Here is a 26,544-nt window from a genome sequence, read left to right as displayed (position 1 = left end):
TTAATTACCAATGGATCAAAATCAACCGCAGAACAGACGGATTAGACAAACTGAGGTAGAACTTTTTAAAACCTGAACTATGAACAGTCATTTTACTAGGGCCATTAAGAGCAAACAATCTCCTCCGCACACGAGTGCTTTCTATATCAGGCTTCACTTTCTCACTACAAACACCAACCTCCTGTAGTTCCACCACCACCTGTCCACCAATATCAATCTCCTGCTGTTCCATCACCACTACCAGCTGTCCACCAGTATCAATCTCCTGTTCTTCCACCAGCATCAAGTGGTTGCATTAAACAAGATATAAACAACAATAACAAAAAGATAATACATCAAGCTGACCATTCTTTAATAATTTAAACTCGGTTTCCATGCATGGGTAATTAATCGTTACTTCCGATTGAAATTTCACCCCCACACAGCTTGTTTGAAGACTGGCCAAGTCCTGTAAATTTCTCATTAAAGGCAATTATCCTTCGTGTAAAGGGCAGGATTTCAACCCAGGTTGCTCACACCGTCACAGTACACCACCATCTGGTCGGCCAGTCCTAACACTGTTTTTCAAAAGCCAATCAAAAAGCGAGACAGCTATTTAAGTTGCAATTTAACATCTTAGGCATGACACAGCCACCTGAGGATGGAAGCACAGACACAAACCTCCTGGGCCCGTTCTAATGAACGCGGACTAGCGCTTAGTCCCGGACTATCTCTGACTTTAGTAAATGACTAGAAAAAATCGGATTTAATGTGAGCTGACTGAGCTAGTCCCAGACTAAAATCACGTCACCTTCGGACTAAGTTTGGCCAAGATTTAGTCTCTTGTTCGAGTCGGACTTTATCGTTTAGTCTCTGACTAGTAACTAAGAAACGGCGTCAACAAAATCAACAAAGATGGTGGCCAATGTTAGACGACTCGGTTCGCGAGAAAAAAATACATAGAAAAAGAATTATAACGACAAAAGTAATCTGTTGATATTTGTCAATGCTAAAGGAAACGGTTTAAAGGTCACAGATCGTCGAAAGCACACATTTTTGTCCGGGAAACTAATAAATCTGATGAAGTTGAGTGACTCAGTGAGTCTTTGAGTCTGAGATTTCAGCTTCGCTTGGTTCGAAGTTTAGATTTAGATATTTAGAGAATAACAAACACACAACTAGACCTAGCTTATTTTTTAATATGAAAATTATGTTGTTTAGCTAAAACACCCCTACCCCCTTTTATTTTCTTTATTTTTGTGCCAAGCAAAGCAATGCGAAGTTACTCTCGATCACATGAGGTGATTCGTATGACTATGACACTGTCATTGACAGTACTGCCAAAACAACTGTCAACACATGAAAATGGCGGCAGCTGTGCTGTTTCAAATTCGTCAGAGAACACTGTTTCAACGGGAGAGGGTGTTTCGGGTCAGACTTAATCCCATCGATTCGTTTAACGACAATGAAATATACGAACATTTCCGTTTTCATCGTGAACACATTTTTATAATTTGTGATCTTGTAAAAGACGACCTTGATCGTCTTCTCTGGAGGAAAGGTTAGTATCTGTATTCATTTTAATTTTAATTCTAATCTCATACTAGACTAATCTTTAAAGAGAAGTTTTCTTATATTCTCATGCATCCAACCCAAAATCGGTGCCAAGACTTCTTCTTCTTCTCCTTCATCTTCACACCTCCTCGTCCTTCTTCATCAACATCATCATGTTCATCATCTTCTCCCACTTCTTCTTCCTCCTCTTCTTCTTCTCAACTGAACTAGTCTAACTAAGTGTTAGTGTTGGTAGATTTCTCTAATCATCACACACAAACCACTATGACTGTTACTGGTATGACATGGAATGGAAATTTTTTCACCGCTCTCTGGCACTATTGAATTTTGCATTCCCTTAACCAATTTTCGAGCTCTTGTCGGAGATTATTTTCACTGTAATTGTAATATTTTTGAAAGGGAACATTTTTCATTAGCAAAACCAGTTTAGAATTGAAGAAAAAAAAATTGTTCAGTTGGACTGACATATTGCTGAGGAGAATCAATCTTTAAAATAGGATTTTTCACTCGAGGCGATGGGACAGCGTGGCTCAGCAGTATGGTCTTTGCTTTGTACCCAAAAGATAATTAGTTTGATCACCCGTTGTACTGTGCGGCCTTGAGCAATCCATCTCGTCCTAGTTCCATTTGCGGCACTGCACTGCTGCTGATGTCTGGGTTATTCCAGTGTTCCCTTGGAATAGACCCTAAAGACAGACAAATTTCCCCATTGGATGAAAAAAGGGAATGTTATCTTTATATGCATATATGCTGGTCTGACATCCGAATGCAATATGGGCCTCGTTTCTTCTTCTTCTTCGTTCCCATCACGTCACATGGTCAGTCCGGTCTGGTGAATGAAGCCCACAGTGGTCCTGAGGTCGTCCTCACTGCCGTACAGCTTATTTGTGTATGGGGTTGGGTCAGGCCAGGGGCCTCGTTTAACATTGTTGCACTGGACATTATTTTGTGTAATTTTTTGAGATTTTCATTATAACAATGAGCTCATGATGTATTGGGTTATCAGACCTGCAAATTAGTGCACGTTGCCTTAAGGCTTAAGGAAAATTAGTTTATTTCATCCCAGCTTAAATGATGAGATTTACCGTTATAATATTATAATAGATGCGAGAGTAAAATACAAACTATGACACTATTTCAATACGAAGCAGAAATCAGAGCCATTCGAAACATTACAAGAAATACAAACAAAAAAAAGAAAAGAAAAATATCGGATCTGAAGGTCCTGGGTTCGAGCCTCGTGCTCGGCGCATAGTTGAGTCCTTGGAAAAGACTCTTTACTCACATTCTCTCACCGTACTCAGGTGTAAAATGAGTACCTGGCCGTTAACAGTGTTGTCTTTGTCCGAAAAATTGTAATATCGCCTGACAGGCGTCATGTCCCGTCCTACATGTTAAATGTTGCTGTTGACCAGGGAACTGTTGTAAAGCGCTTTGAGCACATTTAATGGATATTGCGCTATATAAAGCTCAATTTAATTTAGTATGAATCAAGTAAAAATCCTCTCTTGCGGTTATACCAAAGCTGTTAAAAAATCGTAATATGTTGTTTCAAAACTTGTGTCGTATTTTAAAAATTTCACTTCAAATACACATTACAAAGATGTTGTCTACGGTCAATTTAAATAAAATATTTCACTGGATAGACTTTAAAAAGTGAAAGTAATACATTCGAGTACAGTTTCCTTGAACTTGAACTCATTCGAATATCCCAAATTTTTTCATTATTATTTTTAGTTGTCATTCCATTCCTTACTTGAACTAATTTCACCTAGCCAATGTAAAAAAGGATTTGATTAATTCAAGGTTTTATTTTAATGCGCCCTGTTATTTCGACCACCGAAAATTTACTGTTACATTGACAGTTACGTTTGTGTACAATATGATACACATGCATACACACAGGCACTCACACACTCCATTGTCATTTCGCATAATTGACACCTCTCTTACTTATTCTTATCACTTCGCCATTCATTCTAATTTCAATGCCACATGCCATGATTTGCTACTAGTTGGCTACGTCATTAAATGAATGATGTGATACAGGAACCTTCTCCCAATAAAGTAAATAATAATTATAAATTTACCTTTAATAGTCCTCATGCGGAAATTTGTCTTAGGGTTTATTCAATGGGAATACTGGAATAACTCCGGTGTCACCCGCAGCACAGCGCTGCAAATTGAGATAGGGAGAGGTGGCTTGTTGATGGCCACATGCCATGGTGTATATTCGAACTAGGTATCTTTTGGGTACGAAGCAAAGACCATACTGGTGAGGCACAAGCGTCAAGTACAATGACATTTTTAAAAAAATTATTAAAATTTAGCTTTACATAGCGCAATATCCACTAAATGTGCTCAAAGCGCTTAACAAGGGGACACTGGTCAACAGCAACATTTAACATGTAGGACGAGACAAGCGCCTGTTAGGCGATATTACAATTTTTTCGGACAAAGGCACCTCTGCTAACAGCCAGGTACTCATTTTACACATGAGTAAAGTGAGAGAATGTGAGTAAAGAGCCTTTTCCAAAGACTCAACTATGTGCCGAACGCGAGGCTCGAACCCAGGACCTTCCGATCCGAAAGCGAGTGTCATACCACTAGACCACATCTGCACAAAGACATCATGCTGAAAGTAATCGCATCAAATAGTTCTTCCTTCACTCCTTCAGAGCTGCAAGGCTGGTGTAGCGGGAGTTAATCTATGTTTCTTTAGTGTGAAACAGACAATAGTAATTGCTTGCTACCCCTTGGATAGGACACAGGTTTATTGTAAAGAACTTTCCACCAGATCTAACAAATACAGATTACCCGCCCCATCATTCCTGGGTGGTCAGTGGGGTCAAATAAAAATCTCTACTTTGCCCTTAGCATGTTAAGCGAATACCCTAATAATTGAGCTAGAGGGACCAACTTCGCATCAAAGACCTGTTTAAATATCTTTAAATATTATTTGAAATGAAAAAAAAAAATAATTTAATGAATAGCAGTCCTTCAGAGGCATGAAGCCCAAGGAGCCAGGGTTTATCCCGGTTTCTATGGCATGAAACAGACAATAACAATTGCTTGCTACCCTTTGAATAGGAAGGTAGTCTATCACAAAGTACTTTCATGAGATCTGACAGACTTAGCTACAGAATCACAACCCCTCCGACTATCACTATCTCCCCCCCCCCCCCCCCCCCCCCCCCTTCCTACCACTTACATTATATCAGAAAAAGGGGCAAGTTGGAACAATGCAATGGTTTATTCCTCTGTTCCCCTCTCCTCTGCCTCCATCCATTCTAACCCCACTACTGGCAGTCACTACCACTACTAAATGCTCTTCAAAACTTGTAATAGTAAAGCACCATCCCAGTGATAAGAAAAGACATAATCAGGCTTCACATAAAAGCTCATTACCCAATCAGTTTTCATCAGGCACAGTTACTCAATCAGTCAGTTGTCACACATCATTCGCTTTATTAGACATAGGACTATCAACATATTGATCAGTCAGTCACTTGCCTCCCACCCACTAGCCTTTTGTTGAGTCGTCATGGTATGTTACACAAAGTACATGGTTGTTAAAAGGTCACCCAATGACTATTACTCCCCCACCCTCATCCCATCTCCATTCCCTGACGCCTGGGTTATTCCATTCTTCCCTTGGAACAGACCCTGAGACACATTTCTCCTATGGGATGAATAAAAGGAATTTTATTATTTTATAAGAGGCTATTGTGCGCGAGCTGTACTGTACGTAAGTTGACTACACTTCCTGATTTAGATTTTACTGCAGGTTTTATTATATGCAAAATTTTCCTTCTCCCATTTTTAGGTCGTCTCTGATGCAATTTTATAAGTTACAAACTTGGTTCCTAAGTGGCCTGGTTCAGTGCATGATGCAATTTTTTTTAGGAAATCTGGGCTATTCTTTGCATTTGAGGATCCACATCGCAGGGCTTTGGATGGTGTGATCCTTGGAGACAGTCGTTATATGTTAAGAAATTGGCTAATGACCCCAATACCAAAACCCCCAAAATAGACGAGAAGAGGCATTTAACACCGCCCATCGTATCACAAAATGCACAATGTAAGGTAAGTTTTACGAGTCATATAATCCCACCCTCCAGGAAACAATAACATTTTGATAATTTTTGAAATTTAATATTTCAGGTTTATTTTTAATCCACTTTAACAATACGATTTGCAAATGATCAATGAAAATAAAGGAAAATTAACCAAAAAAATAGTTGTAATCATACTGTCATTGTCATGCTAGTATAAACATTACATTTTTTTTTTTTTGAAGAACTCAGATTAACCATTATAATTCTTTCCCTTCTAATTCTAATTAAATGACTGAGAAAAAAAAAAACAAAAACAAAAAAACAAATAGAGAGAGAGAGAGAGAGAGAGAGAGAGAGAGAGAGAGAGAGAGAGAGAGAGAGAGAGAGAGATCCATTTAATTTTAATTGGTTTCAAGTGTACAAGTACAAGCAATTATTGTCATTTCAACAGAGTCATTGGAGTGGTTAAAAGAAGATGGAATTGTCTCCATGACGAGCTAAGAATGACGCCTGACAGAGCCTGCAAGGTTATTTATGTGTTTTTGGCTCCACAACTTTGCTGTTGATGCTGGCCTACCCATGGAAGAAAACAACCGTAATGATGATGATGATGACAGCAATCATAACTTTTCTCCTATTGGGACTCAGGAAGGAGCATCTGAACAGAACGTCTTGCTGCTGACAAGGCAGCCAGGCTGACTTTGATTAATAGAGCTTTTAGAAATATCGTTGAACCTCTCTAATCAGGAAATAAATACAGTAGAATTACTTTAAACCGAAATTTTGGGACCTTCTAAACCATTTCGGTTTAAAGACATTTTGGTTTAAAGCAAGCTCCCGTTTTGCAATGTTTTTCAAGGGTAGTAACTATTTAAGGAATTTGCTCATTTAATCGCATCATGGGTTTCCAGTTAAATGGAGTTGTTGAATAAATGCCGTCTTCGTAACCATTAACATTTTTTTTTCTTTGGGTGTGTTTTAAAAATATTTTTGGGGTTTTCGTTTTCAAATCAAAATAATTGATAGAGTTGAGTTCGGGATGCCGTGTATTTTACATTATATCTCCGTCTTGATCAACTTTTTTTCACAGTGCTTTCTTTTAGATATCTTTTAGTAAAATGCAAAGCTAAAATAAGATCGAAAGTTCTTGTGCGATAATTGATAATGAATGATGCGCAGCTACTCAGAGGTGAAGTGAAGTAGAAATGAAAAGTGAAAAGGCATGTAAGTGCTAAGCTGTCTACTACACATCTCTCTTTTGTTGAAAAGCCATTAGGTTCAAAGGCCTAATTACATCGACCCCCCCCCCCCCCTCACACACACACACACACACACACATATTTAAACAAAGTGGAAATGAAATGGCATGTCAATTGTCGTGTTGAAAATCCAGTCAGTTCCAAAGCATCAACACAAGAGCGAGAATATCTCGCTTGCGTGATTCTACACCCCAACTCCCCCTCATTTTTCGCCTGCTAGTCACCCGCTGTCTTCCTTTTCCAGTCTGTGCGATTGTGGTGTTGGCCAAGCCCAAGTGCAGTGATCAGTGACATCTATAGAGTATATGAAGTCCTAGGCAGTGATTGAAGTGTTTACCTAACCCCCACCCCCCATCACCCTCATCTTATACTTACGCTCTTTGTTTAATATCGCCGGGCATTATTACGTGTGGCCTCCTTCCCGAATTTTTGAAGAAAAATAGAGAGAGAAAAAGGGAAGGTGCTCTCAATTTGTTTCGGTTTAAAGAAAGTCCTGCTTAGAAGTATTTCAGTTCATCGTAAGAATTAGTACAAAGATAATGAAGAAACTAGTACAATTTATTAAATTCTTTGCGGTTTAAGGTATTTTTCGGTTTAGCTTCTTTCGGTTTAAAGTAATTTTACTGTATAATCATTTATGTAGTACATCGCTCTGCAAGTATACTGTGTGCAGTATTCTTATTGTGATGAGCTACATAAATGTCACGCTGTTTTAATTATTGTTCCAGCTGGTCATATGGAAACAAATTTCTATATTATATAACTACAAGTCGCCTATCAGGCATCTAGTACTCTTTGACTATCCCATTTTACTCCTTTTTACTGGCGCTGATGTGTTGCAAGTGCTGTAAAACCCTTAAAAACAAAAACAAACCTGTTTTGCAGGAAGTATTAAAGTGCATTCACTGTAATTTTTTTCTGGAATGGGTCTGATATAAATTGGAAAACTGAACAAGAATTCTCATGCCTGAGTCGGTTATCAAACAGAAAACAAAGGGGCATTAAAATTTTCTTTTTTTAAGGTCATCAAAATCCTGAGTTCAGCAATCAAATTTTAACTGCCCTATTGTCATAAGACAATTACATATTGTAAGACCTTTTGTATAAATCATTATACCAGCCGCTTAGCCAAAGCCCAGGATAGTCCCAAGTCACATTTGTGATAAGGGTCTTAAATCGCCATGCCACTGTACAAGTTTGTGACAATAGGCCAAAATAACAATCTGTATATCCAGAGGATTTGTTCTACCAATAACATAAGGAACAATGGAGTGATTGTAATAAAAAAAGGCCTTAAACACTGCATGCATGCGATTTTAAGTAAATTTTAACAAAAACATATCAGCTCTATCAAAAGTACAGATTGAGATAAATACAGGACTAAAACCCCTCTAAACAACAATTAGAAAATCTCAAAAGAAAATCTCATTAGAAAAAAATGGTTTAAGGCAATTCATAAGACAGGTTTTAACTGCGATTTTCTAAGATACTATGAGGCCAATTTTTCTACACTATGGACAAATGTATTGCAACATGTCTCCATGGATTGCTTTAAACCATTTTAAAAATTGACTCAAAATACATGTGATTGAATTAATAATCAAATTCAAGACATTAGAAACCAATTGGGTCACGGATAGAAACTAAATGATGATGTCATTTGTGAACGCTCCCAGCTGTGATTTTCATACATGAATTAATTTCCTATAACTGTCATCTGCATTTTTTGCGGCCGCAAATTTCCCAAAATTGGCAAATCGTGGCAAATTTTGGGAAAAAAAAAGAAGCGAAAACAAAATAACGAAAAAGAAAGTGCGAAACTTGAGAAATGTTGCTACTCTCTAGGATAATGATCTCATGCTCGCAGTGTATCTGCATACACTGCAATTCCAAATTTTTGTGATATTCCTCAGCATGAGTTCACGAGGTATATTGAGAAATTGGGGCCCAGTGCTGTGAAAGAGTCTGATACTGGAATTATAGATCTGACCCTATTTTGGAAGTCTGTGGCAGATTATGTTCTAGCTCTCGCTGCATTAGCGTCCCGATATGCCTTCTCAACATGCTCGTCAGCTGATGCTGAGCGAAGTTTTTCTCTTTACAATCTTGTCTTGTCTTCCAGAAGGCGTAGACTCACAGAAAACAACATCAAAGGACTAGTTTTCCTTTACTACAATAAGTTTATCGATGCCTCTTTTTTTGAGTAGTAAAAGAAAACTAGGCCTTTGATGAGTCTGACTGAAAGTGTACGTTTGTTTGTGTGTGTGTGATTGTCTATAAGTTTGGGCGCATAAATCGCTTTACATTGTGTAAATTAATAAATGTAGCCTCCTTAAATGTAATAAATTGTCTTTTATAAATTTTTTTTTTCTGTATCGCATGTTAATTTTTACTGAAACGCTTAGTTCTCCTCGGCAAATTTTTTGGCAAATTTTGGTCTTTTTGGCAAATTTTGGGGGTTTTTTTTGGCAAATTTTAGGTCCCAATTTGGCAAAAAATGCAGATGACAGCTATAATATCAAAACATATAAAAAGAGTAATTTAATTATAAGTAGTGTCATAATTAAGATGCCTCATCTTAAATTTCATGTATTCAATTTTTATGGTATTTTGTTCAACAATGGAGTTGGGTTTTTTTATAATAGAGTATTTCCGACTGCAGCCATTGATCCACTAATGGATTGTCAGTGATCTGTCATCTCCTCTTGGGCCAGCTTGTCGTAATTTTTGGCTGATGCCATCTGAGGCATTCCACTCCTCTGGTGTATGGGGAAGAGTTTCTGTTGTCTCCTCTTGAAAGTGATTTGACAAATCATCTACAACTACTGACTCCACCACAGAGCAATCAACAAAACTGATTTCATTAATCTCATTCATATCCATCTGTCTGGCTAGTGTTGAAGCTGTGGAGGAAAAAAAAATCTTTAGAACATCTTTTTCACTGCATTGAAACAAAACATGTTTATATCTGTGAATTATGAAACTGGCCACATTATGAAATCAAGTGGTGCTGAAATCAAAAACGTCATTTCATTTTGAAACTTCCCTGATCCCACAGTCTTTTTGTTTGTTTGTTGCTTTAGGTCTCTTCCAACACAATTGAGGTTATACGAGAGACCACTGAAACAAAAAAACAAGCAATCTAACAAAAACTAGTACAAATGTAAATCAAAATCATAACCTAAAGATATCATAAGCTAAATTATAAATAACCAAGAACAAACAGGCAGAAGATTTACAGAAAAAAAATATCCCCTGTCAAAAATACAATCACAAACCAAAGAAGCAGGATAGGCTAGTAAAGAGAAGAAGAAACGACATCACTATCGGATCGTACACCCATGCGGACATCATAGGTATATGATTCAAGGGTGATGCTCCCATCCAACCACCCGCTCCCACAGTCTTCAGGTCAAAGTCAGAATTTGGAATGATAAAAACTTTTGAACAATGTTATCTCCTTAAGCAACATGAAATGCTGGCCATTTAATTAAGATGATTTTAGAACTACATCCCACTTTTTAAACAAATCCTTATAAACTGTTTGTCAGTGCTTAAAAGTGTTAATATAAATATATTTGAGAAAACAATGGACTCAGCAACAGTATGCATTTTTGTTTTATTTCCTTGTAAATCATCTTTTTGTTTGAGTATTTTTCTCTCAGGGGGAACCAGTATTTTTTTTTACATATGTAATATGTGATAAGTAAGCATTTGAGAGTGTTCCTCTTAATGGGGACCTGTGCTTGTGCCTGGACGACACTTTTAGGTGACTTCAAACTAAGTACACCGATAGCACTTGGAATCTACATCCATTCCATATAAGAACCATTCCCTTTTTGTTTACTTATTAGTGCTTTGAATTGTTAATCTAGAATTGCATGACTATCCATTTGCATCCTTTTTACTGGTGCTGAAATGACCTAAATATGTCGCAAGCAATTAAAAACAGAAAAGGATTTATAATTCTAGAACATTTTGCTATCCCATTTTCTTCCTTTTTACTGGCACTGATATGACCCTAATGTGTTGCAAGCGCCGTAAAACCATTAAAAACAAACAGATAAAGAATGTTGATTAAACAAAATCACACAACCACACTTATGTTATACTTCGTGGTCCCACTGTCACTTCAATGTCCCCCATTTTGACCAACTTGTTAGCCCTGATAGTCCTTTCAGTACTGTTGTCAATGTTAAATACACTGTTAGTACTGTTAGTGGCTATGTGGTCTTGTGGTATGACACTCGTTTTCGGATCGGAAGGTCCTGGCCCTGAGCCTCGCTCGGCGCATAGTTGAGTCCTTGGAAAAGACTCTTTACTCACATTCTCTCACCGTACTCAGGTGTAAAATGAGTACCTGGCCGTTAACAGTGTTGTCTCTGTCCGAAAAAAATTGTAATATCGGCTAACAGACGTCATGTCCCGTTCTAAATGTTGCTGTTGGTCAGGGACCCCTTGTAAAGCGCTTTGAGCACGTTTTGTGTTTATTGCTATATACAAAAGCTCATTTTAAAAAATTTTTCTTGAGTCTTTCGGGTGAAATTTTATTAATAATTTAATGACTTTGTAGCAAAAGAATTATGCTTACTGATTATGGTGTAATCTCCAAGATTACAGTCAGATATGTCAATAATATTTCTGGCTGGACTGGGATTCGGAACCAAACTCTCAGTGCCCATTACTCTAAAGAAAATTGTTGATAAATTTGAATTAAATGAAGTATAGAATTCACAAGTTGCACTTCAAGTCCAGATTACCCATTACAAACTTAATGAGGAGGAATACAGTGGTGTTTTTTTTTTAAAGGTGAATTGTTATGAAATTATAATGATTTTAATTCTATTTATATCAATTTTAATATGATACGATATCAATTGATTTTTAATGTAAAATTTGCATCATATAATTACCGGTCTCTGGCTCTTTTTTTTTTTTTAACCATGAAATGCATCCAAGTGTAATCTTATCTTCTGATTTTGAGACCCATGAATCCCAGAAATAACAAATCTGCTGGGAATTGAACCCATGACACTTTGATTCATATGCAAGCATGATAACTCGCTGTGCCATTGGCTTGCCCTAAATAAAACACTAAATGAAACAAAATAAATCTTTACAGGACCCAACTCCAAAGTGGAATTTCAATACAATGTTGCGTGATGCCACTTTGACGATTTGTGATAAAAAAATACATGGCAATCCCTTGACACAAAAGCTCTTGCTCCATCACTTATTTCAAATTTGAAATATTCATATAATTTTGTCAGCTACTTCAGGATTGATGGTGTAAAGTAAATTTCAAGATTTTAACTACCATTGAATTATTAAATGTGAATAATCTTGTTTTGATACCGTAGAACGGGGTGACTTTGCATCAATTTTAAAAGTAACTCAAAAAATGAAGTCTTAAAAATATTTCTAAAGATTACTTAATGCTCTTATATCTTGGGTCTGTGGCCCTAATATGCATTTCAATCAATAATTAAATGAAGATTTAAGTTTTATGGCCACAATATAACATTTATTGACTATTTTGATAACATGCCAAATTGGGGTGACTTTTGCAACAACTCAAGTAAAGTGTCATAACATCTCAATACAAAAGACATTAACTAAAAGAACAATCCAAGATAACTTCTTAAACAGAGTACAAGGCAGGCTCCACACAATGTATCTTATGAAAGGTCCTGAAAAACATTTCTACATCTAGCTTTCTTAGTGACACTGGGCTGCCACTCATCCTCACTGCTGACGACTTCACTATCACTGGATTCACTTGCAGAATCACTAAGAACTGGTGTCTGAGTCTGACTTTGCAATTTCCTTCTGTCAGATGAACTGGAGGATGTGGATCCATGAGCAGAGTCAGTGCTGGTCATAGATGATGAGGTACCGGTAGCATCAGGAAGTGCAGAGGGGTTGAGCTAGAGGATGATGAAGATGTGGAGGCTAAGTCCTGGCCAGAGATGGATTTGCCTGGTTCCACTAACAGCCTTTTCCGTGCTGTTCTCTGTTTTTGGTTGCCCCCTGGGTTGTACTTGAATTGCTGAAGGTACTCCAGCAGAGCAGGTGAAAGTTGAGCTGTTCTGGTTCTCTCTGTTGTCCCACCAGCTCGAGGAAACTTCCTCAACACGACGTCCATGTTGAAAGGGGCTATTCCACAAGCCCTAAACCCAGCCTTGAGGTTTGCAGGGATCCTTATCCCCATTCTCTCCATAAGCTTTGACAGCAGGCGAGGGAACAGAGCTTTGTCAAGGGATGTAGAAGAGGGTCGTTGCATCTTGTGTTCTTTCATAATTTGCTTCCATTCTCTCTTCATTGGACCGAAAAAACTGACATCAAGGGCTGGCATTTATCAGTACTGTTTGGGGGTAAGAGAACAAAGCGGATACAAGTTGTTGGCACTTTGAGATGACCGCCTCACTGAGGTGTGAGCTTAAATTGTCACCTATCATAAGTTTGGGTCCTTCCCGTCGCCGAGCCCAGGGTACGATTATGACGGAGAACCATTCCTCAAAGCATGCGGCATCAAACCAACCGCTTTTGCTTCGGGCAAACCTTGTCCCCGTGGGACCTCCTTGTCGCCATGAGTCGTAGAGGTGAGCGGCTTTGTATACAACAAAGGGGGGCAACAATTCCCCCTCTGCTGTTCCCGAAAACATTATTGATATATTTCCTTTGGAATGGTTGATAACCCTTTCGGGATACTTAACTCCTCTCCTGAAGATACACTTTGTTACTCCCGGGTCATCGGCTAAATTTGTCTCATCATAATTCACAATATTACCAGTAGGAACACCCTCCAGGGACCCTTTCAAGTTTGAAAAGTACTTCTCCACGTTCTCTGGTTGTACTTGAGCCCTCGAGCGTTTGATGTTTTGGCACATACGATTGGTTAAAATGTCATTTCGTTTCAGAAAACCCCTCACCCAGTCATCCCCAGGAACATTATTTTTGAACACGGTGATTTTTTGCTGTGTGCGATTTAGGTACCCTGAAACCACAAGCTTGACATCTCTGTGTTCCAAGGCATGCCAAATTCAGAACAGATGAGAAGGCAGTTCACAAGTTCATCTTCCACTTCCTTCCTCAAGGCTGTCTGTCCACCACACGAATTCTGGTGAAGGCCCTTCACCTTGTTCCACAGCGTTCAAAATGGGATTCCGCATCGTTCTGCCACCTTCTTCACACTGTCACTCTTACAATCTTTTATTGCTTGGAGAAGAGTCTGTTCGTCATAATCTCTGTAGCGCCTGGCTCCAGGCTTTTTAGCATACTTTCTCGGCATTGTGGTTCTGGTGAGAAAATACTGTGAAAAGAAGAAAATGACCCAAAAAAAGGTTAGATCTAGATATCTAGAACTAGGCATTTCATATAATATTAGCCTCTATATTATTCTTAAAACCTTTAAACCTAAAGAAAATCATATCTTTAATTTCAATAAGATATAAGAAACTCACAATCTCCCTTAATTCACATAATACTGCTGCTAAACAAACACTAATATTATTATTGGGTGGGGTGACTTTGCAACACTCAGATCTAGAAGCTGGGTGACTTTGCATCAAGCCATTGTAAACAGACAGACAATGAATCATTACTGGAGCCTAATTGGGAAATGTTAAAGTATTTTGCACTATAAATCAATAGATTATAAAGCTTAAGTCTTAATTTGAGAGTATGAACCAAATAAAGTTTGCACTCACCTGAATTGAGGACGAAATAGGGCTGTTAATTCACCAACCACAAAAACAGGCTTGTCCACCATTGACATTGAAGCAGGAAAGGAAATTGAAAGGCCAAATGTATTTCCTTCACAGAAGAGCTACATTGGAAGCCTTATGAACTCTTCCACTTCGTCCATAAGCACATTCACTTTTTTAATGAAAATGTTGCAAAGTCACCCCAGCATGCAAAGTCACCCCGTTCTACGGTACTCGACTTCAGCCTTCATTTGTTCTTTTAATGTTTTAAAATTGATAAAAAATCAAGAGGAAACGTGTCCCAGAGGCAGTTGTTAGATATGCAATAGAGGTGATATACTTTTGAGACTTAGCTACCAAAAGAGGATAGTTATGTTAGAGAAAAATGAATCAGTGCATAGGCAATTGTAAGGATGTCAATATTAGACGATCACAAAAGATGCATGCATGCATAGTACAAATTACTTGATTAAAATATTGTAAGATACTATCTGTATTCATGTCAGGCAGCCCCAGAGACCAGCGATCACATCGTCCTCCACTGTCCAGTCACTAAACTTGAAGGTGGCTATGAAACCGTCCTTAGGGTGGAGGAAGACTTTAGAAGCTGGTTGACGAAATAAATTTGGAGGTGTAGCCATATGCTACTACTACTACTTTATTCATGGAATGCCTAGATGACAGCCTTTTACATTTGTATACAGAACAATGTATGGAACTATTATAATTGCAGAAATTTACCTTGAATACCATCAACAATGTTACTACACTCGCCAATATCAATAATGACGAGTACCGGTACTTGTTCAGTAAAGATTGAAGAGGGTCCTGGTTTCCCCCTCCAGTCTGCTTTACAGAATCAACAGGACTTTGGACTATTCTTTTCGTGTCCTTGAATTTTTTTTTTTAGCTCCATCACCGAACGGTTTTTGAGAATTCCGCATTGATTCTCATTCTGATCTTTTCCCAAACCTGAAAATGAAAAAGGAGAAAAAAATATGTAAATCAACGATTATGTAATGAGATTGTTGAGGACATTCATTTTGCACTGGAATCAGTTCTATTGATTGCTTTTTGTTGCCATAAAATCTTTATTTATTATTATGGTTGTAGCAAACTTTACTCGTATAATTAGTCTGTATCCTTTCAATTATTTGCATAAAAAATGTCATGCTTTCGAGTGTAGATTATTATCAGTCATACCTCTTAAATTGGCATTTTATCATTAAATATTTGTAGGGTCTGACTGGAGAGGGTGAAGATTTATTTCTTGCTTATCAAATGTACTCGGGTAGGTCGCCCTAAATCTGTATGCTTTTCTATACCTCAAATTCCAACAGCTCTAACTGCAATTATTTGACATCTTTTGTTAGTTTGATGTAAATACATATGAGGTATTATCAGTTAACCTTGCTTAAAAACCGAAAATAGATACCAAACCCCCTCACCCCAAATATGTATGCTCATGCCCCAAACCCGTAAACGGCTTGCCCTAAACCAGTACAGCATTAAATTAGTCTCCTAATTTTTCAAAATTTCATAATCTTTTAAATATGATAATGTTGTGGTAGAATTTCATTTATAATTAGTTTTTAAAAATATTTTCTAAAAGACAAAAAAAAAAAAAAAAAATTGAGCATATATAAAGAGCATTATCATTATCCTAGCATTTACGTTTGTTGCGGTTATAACTTTTGACGCATTAGCGATTTTCTGTTATTTTTTGCACTGAAAAAAAAAAAAAGAATAAATAAAGACACCGCTTGGGAATTTTTTTTTAAAAGAAAAAAAACAACCTTTTACTTTTAGAAAGAAGTTTATTTTCACTTCCACTTCATTTCGAATTTTTCTGGTTGACTTGTTCTAAATATTCAAGTGAGTTGAAAGCTTAAAACTTTTGTCATTTTTTGTGGCAACTGACACAGATGCTAGATTGCATACTGCTAAACATGCTCAAAGCTCTGTAAGGGGCTCCAAGCCAATAGCAACACCGCAATATCACAACTTTTCCCCGACAGAGTCATTACTTTTAGGCTAGGGCTATTGGTCAGTACTGACTCCCAGGCGCTAGCACATGTGGGTCAGTACTGACGAACAGACGCCAGTGCCTGGAGGTCAGTACTGACCAATAACCTGGTGTCTATTGGTCAGTATTGAACAACAGGTGCCACCGCCCACAGACAACCTCTCTTCGGTCTGTGCCACCGCCCACCATTGATCAGCACTGACGAACATCGGACCTGTTCGTCAGTGCAAAGACCTCTTCGCACTTATTCGTCACTTCCTAAAGTATACCATTAAAAAAACAAAACAATTAAAATTCCAGGCTCTCAGGCCAACTTATCCGATGGCACACAGTAACACTTGGTCACTTAGATAAGTTTGATTTCTAACGCGTTAGATGCCGTTGGGGCAACGATATGACTCGTTATTTCAAGCCACCGTAAGATTCTTTTTTATTTTATGTTGTCCATTCTATTTCTTTGGGTTATTTTGTTTTTATTGTTTTTTTCCCCGTATATTTTCGTTATAGCTTAATTTAAAGAAAAATAGAGGAAAATATGTTATATAATATTTCCTGTTACGATTCTTTTATAATACTTTGTCCATTCTATTACTACTACTACCACTCACTGCTACTACTACTACTGCTGCTGCTACTACTACTACTACTAATATGTCTTTATCTTCCATTATTTTCTGGAAGGTTCTGTTCCCTGACGCTGACCTTTTCTTATCAATCAGATCACCCCCCTGGGGCACCCTATCCTCTACCCACGCTAACATTTCATTCATACTGCAACCACCATTGAGTACAGACGATACAAGTTATTTTTCATTATATTTTATTTGTTTTCCACCTTTTTTTGTGTATTGTTGTGTTAATGAAGGGTTTGTACCCGAAACGTCCATTGTCTGTTTTGTTCCCATACGAAGCCTTTCATTTTCACTCTTTCGTTAGTATTTTACGATCACCGGCTTCAGGCAGCCCTTACCGTTTTCTACTTTTCCTGTCTCAGTAAGATGCCAGCAAGCCGAATTTCAAATGACAGGAATGAAGAAAGACGAGACAATGAAAGAGCTTTCACTTTCAGTTCTGGCGCCACGCATCAGTGCAGTGAGCATGCGCGTTGGATGAACCGAAATTTATGGCTTCCAGTTTGGCGTTTCAACACCAAATTTGGTCTTTTTCTCAGGATTGGATAATTTCATTTGTTTAATTAATTGATATATTTATTACGGAGTGCTTATTCGTCCTTCAGGTCGTATTCTTAAAAAGTGTCTAGCCGACCTTCAGTGCTTATGCAAATGAGGTAGGCATGAAATACGTAAAGGGCAATTGACTGAAAGGCTGTTGTTTATATTTGTCACCGTATTTTTATATGTATTAAATTCAAGGTTATTGCCCTCCAATAAATCGCATTGTTATTACAGTGACCTATATATGTCACTGCTTCCCCGGCTTTTTGTGTGCGCCCATGTTATCTATGTAATTAAGTGGAATTCCAAAATCGGAGTGTTTAGTCCTTCACGTCTTCACTTTTTTATGACTGTTGAAACGTAAGCATCGTTATGAGTATGAGTAGAAAAAAAGCATATTATTCTCTCTCTCTCTCTCTGTCATATTTCCCCCCTTTTATCTCTAATTTCTTCTCTTCCTCCATCAATCTCTTCCTTTGTATTTTCCTCTCTTTATCTCGCTATCATCCTTTCATTTCTTCTCTCTCTCTCTCTCTCTCTCTCTCTCTCTCTCTCTCTCTCGCTCGCTCGCTCTCGCTCTGTCTTTAATTCCCTCTGTATTTCTCTTTCTCTCACATATTCTTCTCTCTCTCTCTCAACTATGCACCGAGCGAGGGTCGAACTCAGGACATTCCGATCAAAAGGCGAGTGTCATGCATATCTCTATCTATCTATCTCATTCTCTTTCAGTCTTCCTCTCTAATTTTCTCTACCTCCATATACATATTTTACACACTCTCTCTCTCTCTCTCTGTCTATATATATATATATATATAATATATATATATATATATATATATATATATATATATATATATATATATATATATATACATACATACCTATCTATCTTCATCGCTCCTCCTTCGCCTACCCCCCCCCCCCCCCTCTCTCTCTCTCTCTTCTCTTCTTTATTTTTCTTTAAGGCTCTCTCTCTCTCTCTCTCTCTCTGTCATATTTTCCCCCCTTTTATCTCTAATTTCTTCTCTCCCTCCATCAGTCTCTTCCTTTGTATTTTCCTCTCTTTATCTTGCTATCATCCTCTTTCATTTCTTCACACTCTCTCTCTCTATCTATCTATCTTTCTTTCTATGTATTTATCTATCTCTTCTGATTTCTTCCTCTTTTGTTTTCTTAAAAACCCTTCTCTCTCTTTATCTATCTCTCAATTTTATTCTCCCCTCCCCCTCCCTCTTTCTTTCTTGACTTCTGTCACATTTCTTTTCTCCTTGTCTCTCATTCTTCTTCCTCTCTCTTTCTTTCTCTTTCATATTTCCCCCCATAAATCTCTTATGTTCCCTATTGTCGGGTTTCTCTCGCTCCTTTTCTATCTATTCCTCTATTTCGTCGTGGTCGTCTTCTCTCTCTCTCTCTCTTTCTTTCTTGCTTCCCCCCTCCACCTTTGTTCTCCAATTTCCTGTCTTTTCCTTCTCTTTATATAGCTCATCCTCCTCTTTTATTCTGGCACCCTCTCTCTTCCTCCCTTTGTCTGTCCCCCCCCCCCTCTCTCTCTCTCTCTTGACTCTGCCTTTCTCTCTCTCTCTATCTATCTGACTCTGCCTTTCTCTCTCTCTCTCTCTATCTATCTATCTATCTGTCTATCTTTCTCTATGTCTGAGTGGTCTCAAACGCGTTTCATCTGGATATGGTATCAAATACTCCTCTCCTTTCACATTCTCTGATCCATTATTGTTTTTAAAAAGGAAAAGAAAAAAAAAATAACAAAAGGGGACGACACAGAAACATCCCACCCCGCGACTGCAACATCATAAATTAAAACCAATCCCTCTCACTCCCCCCCCCCCCCCCCCCCCCCCCCCCTTAAAAAAACACACACTTCCTGGCCGCCTGTATAACTTAGAGTTGCCAACCACCGATGAATTAAAATACATTCGGAAGACCTAAAGTTTTCGTAGTGAGCTTGCTATGGCAATTAAGGTAATGATTAGAGATCTTGAGGCGGTGGCGGTGGTGGGAATCATGGATGTAGAGAGAAAGAAGAAGAAGAAGACCACGAAAGAGAGGATCTGATAGAGAAGGAGCTAGAGACAACCCGACAGAGGAAACAAAGAAAATGTGAAATAAGGAAGAAGAATGTGCCGCTATGTGGTCTTGTGGTATGACACTCGCTTTCGGATCGGATTGGAAAATCCTGGGTTCGAGCCTCACTCGGCGCATAGTTGAGTCCACTCTTACCGTACTCAGGTTTAAAATAAGTACCAGGCCGTTAACTGCGTTGTTCTGTCTGAAAAAATGTAATATCGCCTAACAGACATCATGTAGGATGTTAAGTGTTGCTGTTGGCCTGTGACACCCTGTAAAGCGCTTTGAGACTTCGAGCGGATATTGCGCTATATAAAAACTCTCGTTAGTATTTGTGACAATGATAGCAGTGATGTTATTCTTGTTTCGATGATGAAATGATGGTAGTGGTGATGTCACTGATCAAGAAGCTAGAGTGATAAAGTTGATGGCAATGGTGACGCTTTTGTGTGCGCGTATGTTATTGATATTTAAAATGATTGTTTCCTAGAGTGGTGGTGGCTGAGATGATAGTTATGATTTTGCTAGTGATGGCAATGATTGATATGACCATGGTAATGGTAGGTATAATGCTGTGGTGGTGATATTGATTGTGGTGCTGATGATACTTATGATATTGTGCAAATGATGGTGGTAGCGATTCTGATGGTAATGATAATGTTGTAAAAGTGCTTGTGGTAGTGATGGTGATGGTTTTAAAATTGACGTGGATCGACGTGCAATTATTTTTAGGTCTGATAACCATTTCCTTATGGGCTCATTCTTGTAATAGAAATCTTTTAAAAAATGACGCAAAATACATTATACAACAATGTTAAACCAGGCCCATAAGTGGATTCGGATGTCAGACCTGCGTGTTTGTTAACCTACAATGCAGCACAAATCCCTTTCGAAACGGTATTCTTTTTTCCACTATAACACAATAAGTCGAATGCTTGGCAGGTCTGTATCACTGCGTACATAGACACGTTAGTTGTAATACTATCTATTGAAATACCACCTTGAGTGGCGATAAGCCAAATTACACATCTGGAATACAGCATTTGCATACAAAGCTGTTTGAGTACAGAATTATTGAGAAAAATCGTGGATTTATTTTTCTTGTAACCATTGTTTTAAATATATCAATCTTATTATGTATATATTTCCGTCTTTCTATTTTTTAATTTTAAACTAAAGTTAGGAATTTGTTTTTGGCCAGTAATCGTAACTTTATCAGACCATACCCAGATCAAAACAACAACCCCAACCCCCTGACAACATTACCCCTTGTTCTGAGTTTAAGAACATAGGCAAGTTATTGTTCTTAGACCGAACTGGGCTTTTATGTTCTGTATCATTCTATTTCACCCAGTTTCAACCCGTTGACATTTTAAATCCCAGCCCGTTGACATTCTAACTTCTCGTCAGGGCAAAAGTGGATACCAAATACTTAATAGTATTAGCTAACGAATGAAGTACTGAAAATATTGAGGACTTGGTATTAGTGTCCTTTATTAATCTTTAATATATTGACATCGTCTATGGAGATAAGTTTAAATGCAGAGGTTGTGCTTTCGGCTTTGGAATTAATTTGCGTGTTGTAAAGCCGCCAAATTCCATCCCGTCTATACAATTACCTCGTTTACTGCCAATTTGAAAACGCATTGAATTCGCCATGAATTAAATCTATCATTATGTCATACAGCTAGTCTACTCAAGACTGTACAACTTATAACAAAATTTTCTGAAGTTAAAGGACAGGTATCGACATCGTTCAAAAATTTTGGCTAAATTCAAGCTATTATTGATGGCACTCACTGAATTATCAAGATTATAACATTTTTTTATAAAACTGCTTCTTAACAGATACAGAAATTTGGTGTTGTTTTTTTTTCTCTTGCGCTGCTTATACTATTATGACTAATATAATATTTTGACAAATTGAATACTAGTCATTTAAAACAAATAGTTACTGAGTGCTTACCCACTATTATAGATTGAAAAAAAAATGTAAAAAAGGCAAAACACACGTAGACACACAATAGACACACACACACACACACAAACAAACAAAAGCAGGAAAATACAACAAGGAAAAACAAATAAAAAAAAACAATAACCCCCCCCCCCCCCCCAAAAAAAAAAAAAACAAAAAAAACAACAGCAAACAAAACAAAACAACAACAACAACCCCCCCCCCCCCCTCCAAAAAACAAAAAACAAAAAAAAAGAAACCAAAACAAAGAAAACCTGCCGAATCTTCCTCTGTGCCTAGCCAACCCAAACTCTCGAGCAGGTATTTGAATTGGATACTTACCAATAGGAGAACACGACAATTGTTCCTTATAAGAAATCAATCACCATTCTGGAATAAAAATCATATCCCAGAAGAAAAAAAACAAACAAAAAAACCCCACGAAATTAACACACACACACACACCTCAAAAAAACCCACACATAACTGATTATTTGACTCACAAACAGAGGAGGTGGGGTTTGTGAAACATTTAAGACGATACGGATATATCATGTAATTACGTGGATTCGAATCCAGCTCAGTAAAAGCAAAAACGGAATATTGCCCAGCTTTAGTGTGAAGGACGAATAGTGCAAGCAACACGATTTGTCCGTACGTACGGCAACCACGGTTGAAGCTATTCGACCTTAAGGACGAATAGGGCTACCCTATTTATTAAACAAATCTCACGTAAACCGACAAAAAGATTTAGTGAAAACAAGGGCTGCCCTGCGACTAGTATGGGACAGGAAATGCTGATTTATTTGTCGTAGAGCAAGTTAATTTAAAAAATGGCATTTTTCCATAATTTTGGTACCGTCAATGCCCGTGGCCAGGTCAGAACTGACCAATTGGCATCAGTACTAGTAATAATAGTATTAGTCAGTACTGACCCCCAGACGCCGGTGCCTGTTCGTCAGTACTGACCCGCAGGTGCCAGCGCCTGGGGGTCAGTACTGACGAATAGCCACTCCGAAAAAAAAATCCCACCAAAAATCAGCCTTCCAGTTTTCTATTCCAATATTCTGTGACTGAGTGTGTAAATATTGACTTTGTCTGTTCCCTACCATTTTCTTAAGGTTGATAGAATTAGAACAAAACGGGACAACATTGTTCCCAACGCGTACTCGCAAGCTCGTGCAACGGTTGAGAACACGTCCGAAATTTCAAATAGCAAGAGTGTAAGAATCGTATATCATTCAATTAATATTGACCCAGCAGAACTATTTTAGTACTTAAGTACATTTAAAAAGAAGCGAATATGTCGATAAATGTCCAAAATCTGAATCCTTGAATACAGAGCTACCAATCAATATGGAATAGATTTCGTTTTTATTTAAAACATTAGAAAATCTGACCCTAAATATTTGTGAGAAAAATCTGTCATCGGATAGAATGTTTAGACCCTGATCGACGGCACTTATTTGTAGGTCTGATAACCCACTTCCTTATGGGCTCATTGTTGTAATGGGAATCTCAAAAAAAAAAAAAAAAATGACGTAAAATGTTGTCGATTACAACAATGTTAAATTAGGCCCATAATCGGGTCCGGGAGTCAGACCTGTATATATGTGCACGTTGACGCTGGTCAATGAACCGATCAGCCAATAATTCTCTAAAACAGTTGTTACAATTGAATTGCTCAGTTGGTAGAGCACTCGCTTCACAATCAAAGCGGACCGAGATCGATCCAGGGTACAGTCTAAACTTTTTCTGACCCCCTTGTCCTCCAAGCAGTGATTGGGTAGCTAAGTCTCTTTGATCTGGTGGAAAGTACTTTGCCATAGACAACGTCCTATCCAAAAGATAGCAAGCAATTGCTATTGTCCGTTTCACGCTGTAGAAACCGGGATAGAACTCTGGCTCCATGGGCCTAAGGGTTCTGTAGGATTACTTCTTTTTACTTCTCTTAGGTGAATCGTAAGACATTCAGTTAAAACTATTTAGGCTACCTTTTGAGTCAATAGATAACCTATTCCTTTTTTTTTTCCTCCGAAACACTGGTTACATAAGCACACACTTCTAGGGAGTTTGGAACCAGAAGAGTAGAAGGTGTGACGTCAAGACATCTCTGCCCCTATTAAAAAACCCAGTAATTTTCTACAACGTTTGTTCTGACATAAAATATCATTTCTCCATACTTGGTTGGCCAAATCATGTGTTGTGTTGTCCAATACACTAACAGGTTTCCTACACTTTGGCAACGAGTTACTTAGCACACCTGATAAAACAAAATTTTAAATATAAAACCTACAGCATTTTTATAGAGCAATTTCTAATCAACGTGCTCAAAGCACTTTACAGGGGGTCCCAAGCCAATGGTGACACTTAACATGTAGGACGTGACATGACGTCTTGTAGGCAGCATTACACTCTTTTTTTTTTTGCGACGGACACAACACTGTTCGCTCATTAAACTCCCGCGTACGGTGAAACATTTTACTAAGGTATCATAATCTTTCGACTGCACTGATGTTGGTTCGGAGTCCTAAACTGCCAGAATGAGTAGCGAGGCCAGAAAAAGGATGACAATAAAAATCACCAGTCTCGATAACTGGAGCACCACAGGACCCTGGACAAGAGTCAATGTCATAGCACCTTATCAATGGGATGTCATAATTCCTAATGTCCAATTCAGGTAAGCAGAAATATTGGTTAATTTCTTTAAAATAAAATATTGTGTCTGGAGGGAACTTCGTCCAAGTCATTGATAATTCATTTTGATACGGATAATGCCATTCAGCATCTCGTGGGATTAAACAATGTAGGCCAGAGACATCGAATCGCAACTCATGAAAGATTTGATGCCATAGCTTATTCATATAATTCGGAAAAAACCCTTTTAGAATCCCAAAGGAACTCTTGGGCATTCGAACTAATGCCATGTCACGACATTTAATGACTTTGTATTTATTGATTTCGTCTTCCCCTACTAGTGACTTCCTATCTATTTGTGTCAAATCTGCAACATATTCCAATGGCAGTTCAATTTTTAGGTCAGATGTATCAGTATATTGGAATGGCAGATCACGTTTTGTAAAATGTCCAAATGTAATGTGCTTGCTCCATCCATGGGGATGGGATATCATCATGCCTTTTGACTGGTCCTGGATAGGATTGCAAAGGTACCTTACGGGTAAGTCAAGATGATCATGACTAACACATCTTAAAAACGTCACATCCGTCCTACATCGGTTAATAAATATAATACATAGATCATCATGATATTGATATTCACCAATAATTGAAACCCCTTTGATATATTTCACTGTATCCCTATCTGGAGAGTCAAAAAATAACTCTATTGTCGTTTTCTCTAACTCAGACTGGTCAACTACAAGATGTGTTGTTGTCTTCACTAAGACCTCCGTATACCCTATCTTTGGATCATCGCTGTTACGGCAATCCATGCAAGGGCAGGCTTCGTCAGGGACTGATCTACACTGCTGTATGAATCCTGTTCCAGGAATACCCGGCACATCGCGTCCTCGCATGTTAGCATTCGGATATGGTTTAGTCGTATATGGAAAGTAATCCGGCCTATTTTCACTGACATATTTCACCACTATTCTCACTGTCCGATCAATGCGTTGTTTGATAGATTCCACATGACCTTCCGTTCTCCACTCTTCTGGCAGGTCACTCACTTTTAATTCCTTTACGGGAATAAAATTCTTATGACCAGGGTTTTTCACACATCCGCAAAATGGTTCAAGTATCTCGGGAGTCCTGAAACGGCACTCTTCATACTTTGCTCCCACTGTAGAATGAAATATAAGAATAAAGATGGTAATAGAATAATAATAATAATAATAATAATAATAATAATGATGATATGATGATGATGATGAAGATGACGATATTTAGTAATAATGATAATGATAATAATAATAATAATAATAATAATAATAATAATAATAATAATAATAATAGGAATTATGATGATGATTATGATGATGATAATAATTAATAACAATAATAATAATAATAACAATAAGAAGAAGAAGAAGAAGAAGAAAAATAATAATAATAATAATAATAATAATAATAATAATAATAATAATAATGAGAAGAGGAAGAATAATGATAATATAATAATAATAATAATAATAATAATGAGAAGAGGAAGAATAATGATAATATAATAATAATAATAATAATAATGATAATAATAATAATAATAATGATAATAATAAAAATAATAAGAATAATAACAATAATAATAATGATAATAATATTAATAATGATAATAATAATAATCTCTCTCTTTCTCATATAGTAAACAATTGCCAGTGTCCGTTTACTGCTATAGAAACCGGGATAAACTCCGGTGCCTTGGACCTTATGGCTCGGGAGTACAACTTACTAAAATCAACAAAATGTCATCATTCTTTGTTTGTCTTTTGTGTCTTATGAAGAAGGCCAAGAGTCGAACGTTGTTTGGTTTTGTGGTTTCCAGAGGGGTCTCAATCTGGTAACTTCTCGGTGTGAACAAAATAAAGGGAAATAATTCTTAAATCAAAAAGACACCCCCCCCCCCTCCAATATTTTGTGCGGCTACGTGGTCTACTGGCTTTGACACTAGCCTTCCAGACGGAAAGTTCAGGGTACGTGTCTCATTCTGAGTAGTGCATAGTTGAGTCCTTGGCAAATGCACATTCTCTCGCGGTACCCATGCGTAGAAT

The 26,544-nt window shown here is 37.7% G+C and overlaps 3 protein-coding genes, 1 long non-coding RNA gene and 1 pseudogene across 10 annotated transcripts in view; 2 read left to right on the top strand and 3 right to left on the bottom strand.

The window, feature by feature from the left end:
* The window catches only part of LOC144974005 (uncharacterized), a 6,919-nt gene extending 6,609 nt beyond the window's left edge, over positions 1 to 310 (top strand). The window contains exon 4 of the mRNA XM_078916893.1: positions 188 to 310. Coding sequence (XP_078773019.1) covers positions 188 to 310 — 123 coding nt within the window. The remainder of the gene's footprint in view (positions 1 to 187) is intronic.
* Positions 311 to 1,199: 889 nt separating this feature from the next.
* Positions 1,200 to 6,918, top strand: LOC144973522 (uncharacterized). The gene is made up of 3 exons (XR_013645567.1): positions 1,200 to 1,540; positions 5,381 to 5,640; positions 6,064 to 6,918. It is a non-coding gene; the product is annotated as an uncharacterized LOC144973522 (long non-coding RNA).
* Positions 6,917 to 15,703, bottom strand: LOC144973521 (uncharacterized). Its single transcript, XM_078916039.1, has 3 exons — positions 15,319 to 15,703; positions 11,463 to 11,555; positions 6,917 to 9,774 (listed from the first exon to the last, which is right to left on the bottom strand). The coding sequence occupies exons 2-3, from the start codon at positions 11,551 to 11,553 to the stop codon at positions 9,545 to 9,547; spliced, it is 321 nt and encodes a 106-aa protein (XP_078772165.1). The 5' UTR covers positions 11,554 to 11,555; positions 15,319 to 15,703; the 3' UTR covers positions 6,917 to 9,544.
* On the bottom strand, positions 12,750 to 14,162 carry LOC144974004 (uncharacterized; annotated as a pseudogene).
* A 7,459-nt stretch (positions 15,704 to 23,162) lies between the features above and the next one.
* Positions 23,163 to 26,544, bottom strand: part of LOC144973520 (uncharacterized) — a 31,923-nt gene continuing 28,541 nt past the window's right edge. For all 7 annotated transcript variants that reach the window (XM_078916038.1, XM_078916036.1, XM_078916032.1 and 4 more), the window contains one exon: positions 23,163 to 25,619. In XM_078916038.1, the coding sequence (XP_078772164.1) occupies positions 24,310 to 25,619 (1,310 nt within the window). In that variant the 3' untranslated portion in view covers positions 23,163 to 24,309. The remainder of the gene's footprint in view (positions 25,620 to 26,544) is intronic.

Source organism: Berghia stephanieae, chromosome 5 (assembly GCF_034508935.2).
Source record: "Berghia stephanieae isolate SIO BIC M18660-M18661 chromosome 5, UCSD_Bste_1.3, whole genome shotgun sequence".
Classification (NCBI taxonomy): Eukaryota; Metazoa; Mollusca; class Gastropoda; order Nudibranchia; family Aeolidiidae; genus Berghia; species Berghia stephanieae.
Note: the sequence above shows the minus strand (reverse complement) of the source record. Positions and strands in the feature narration are given on the sequence as shown.

Excerpts from the sequence above, each read along its gene's own strand:
- LOC144973521 (XM_078916039.1), bottom strand. The coding sequence starts at position 11,553 with ATGGGCACTGAGAGTTTGGTTCCGAATCCCAGTCCAGCCAGAAATATT. Across the intron at positions 9,775-11,462 it reads TGGAGATTACACCATAATCA|CTTCAACACTAGCCAGACAG; the intron begins GTAAGCATAATT and ends TTTCCTCCACAG.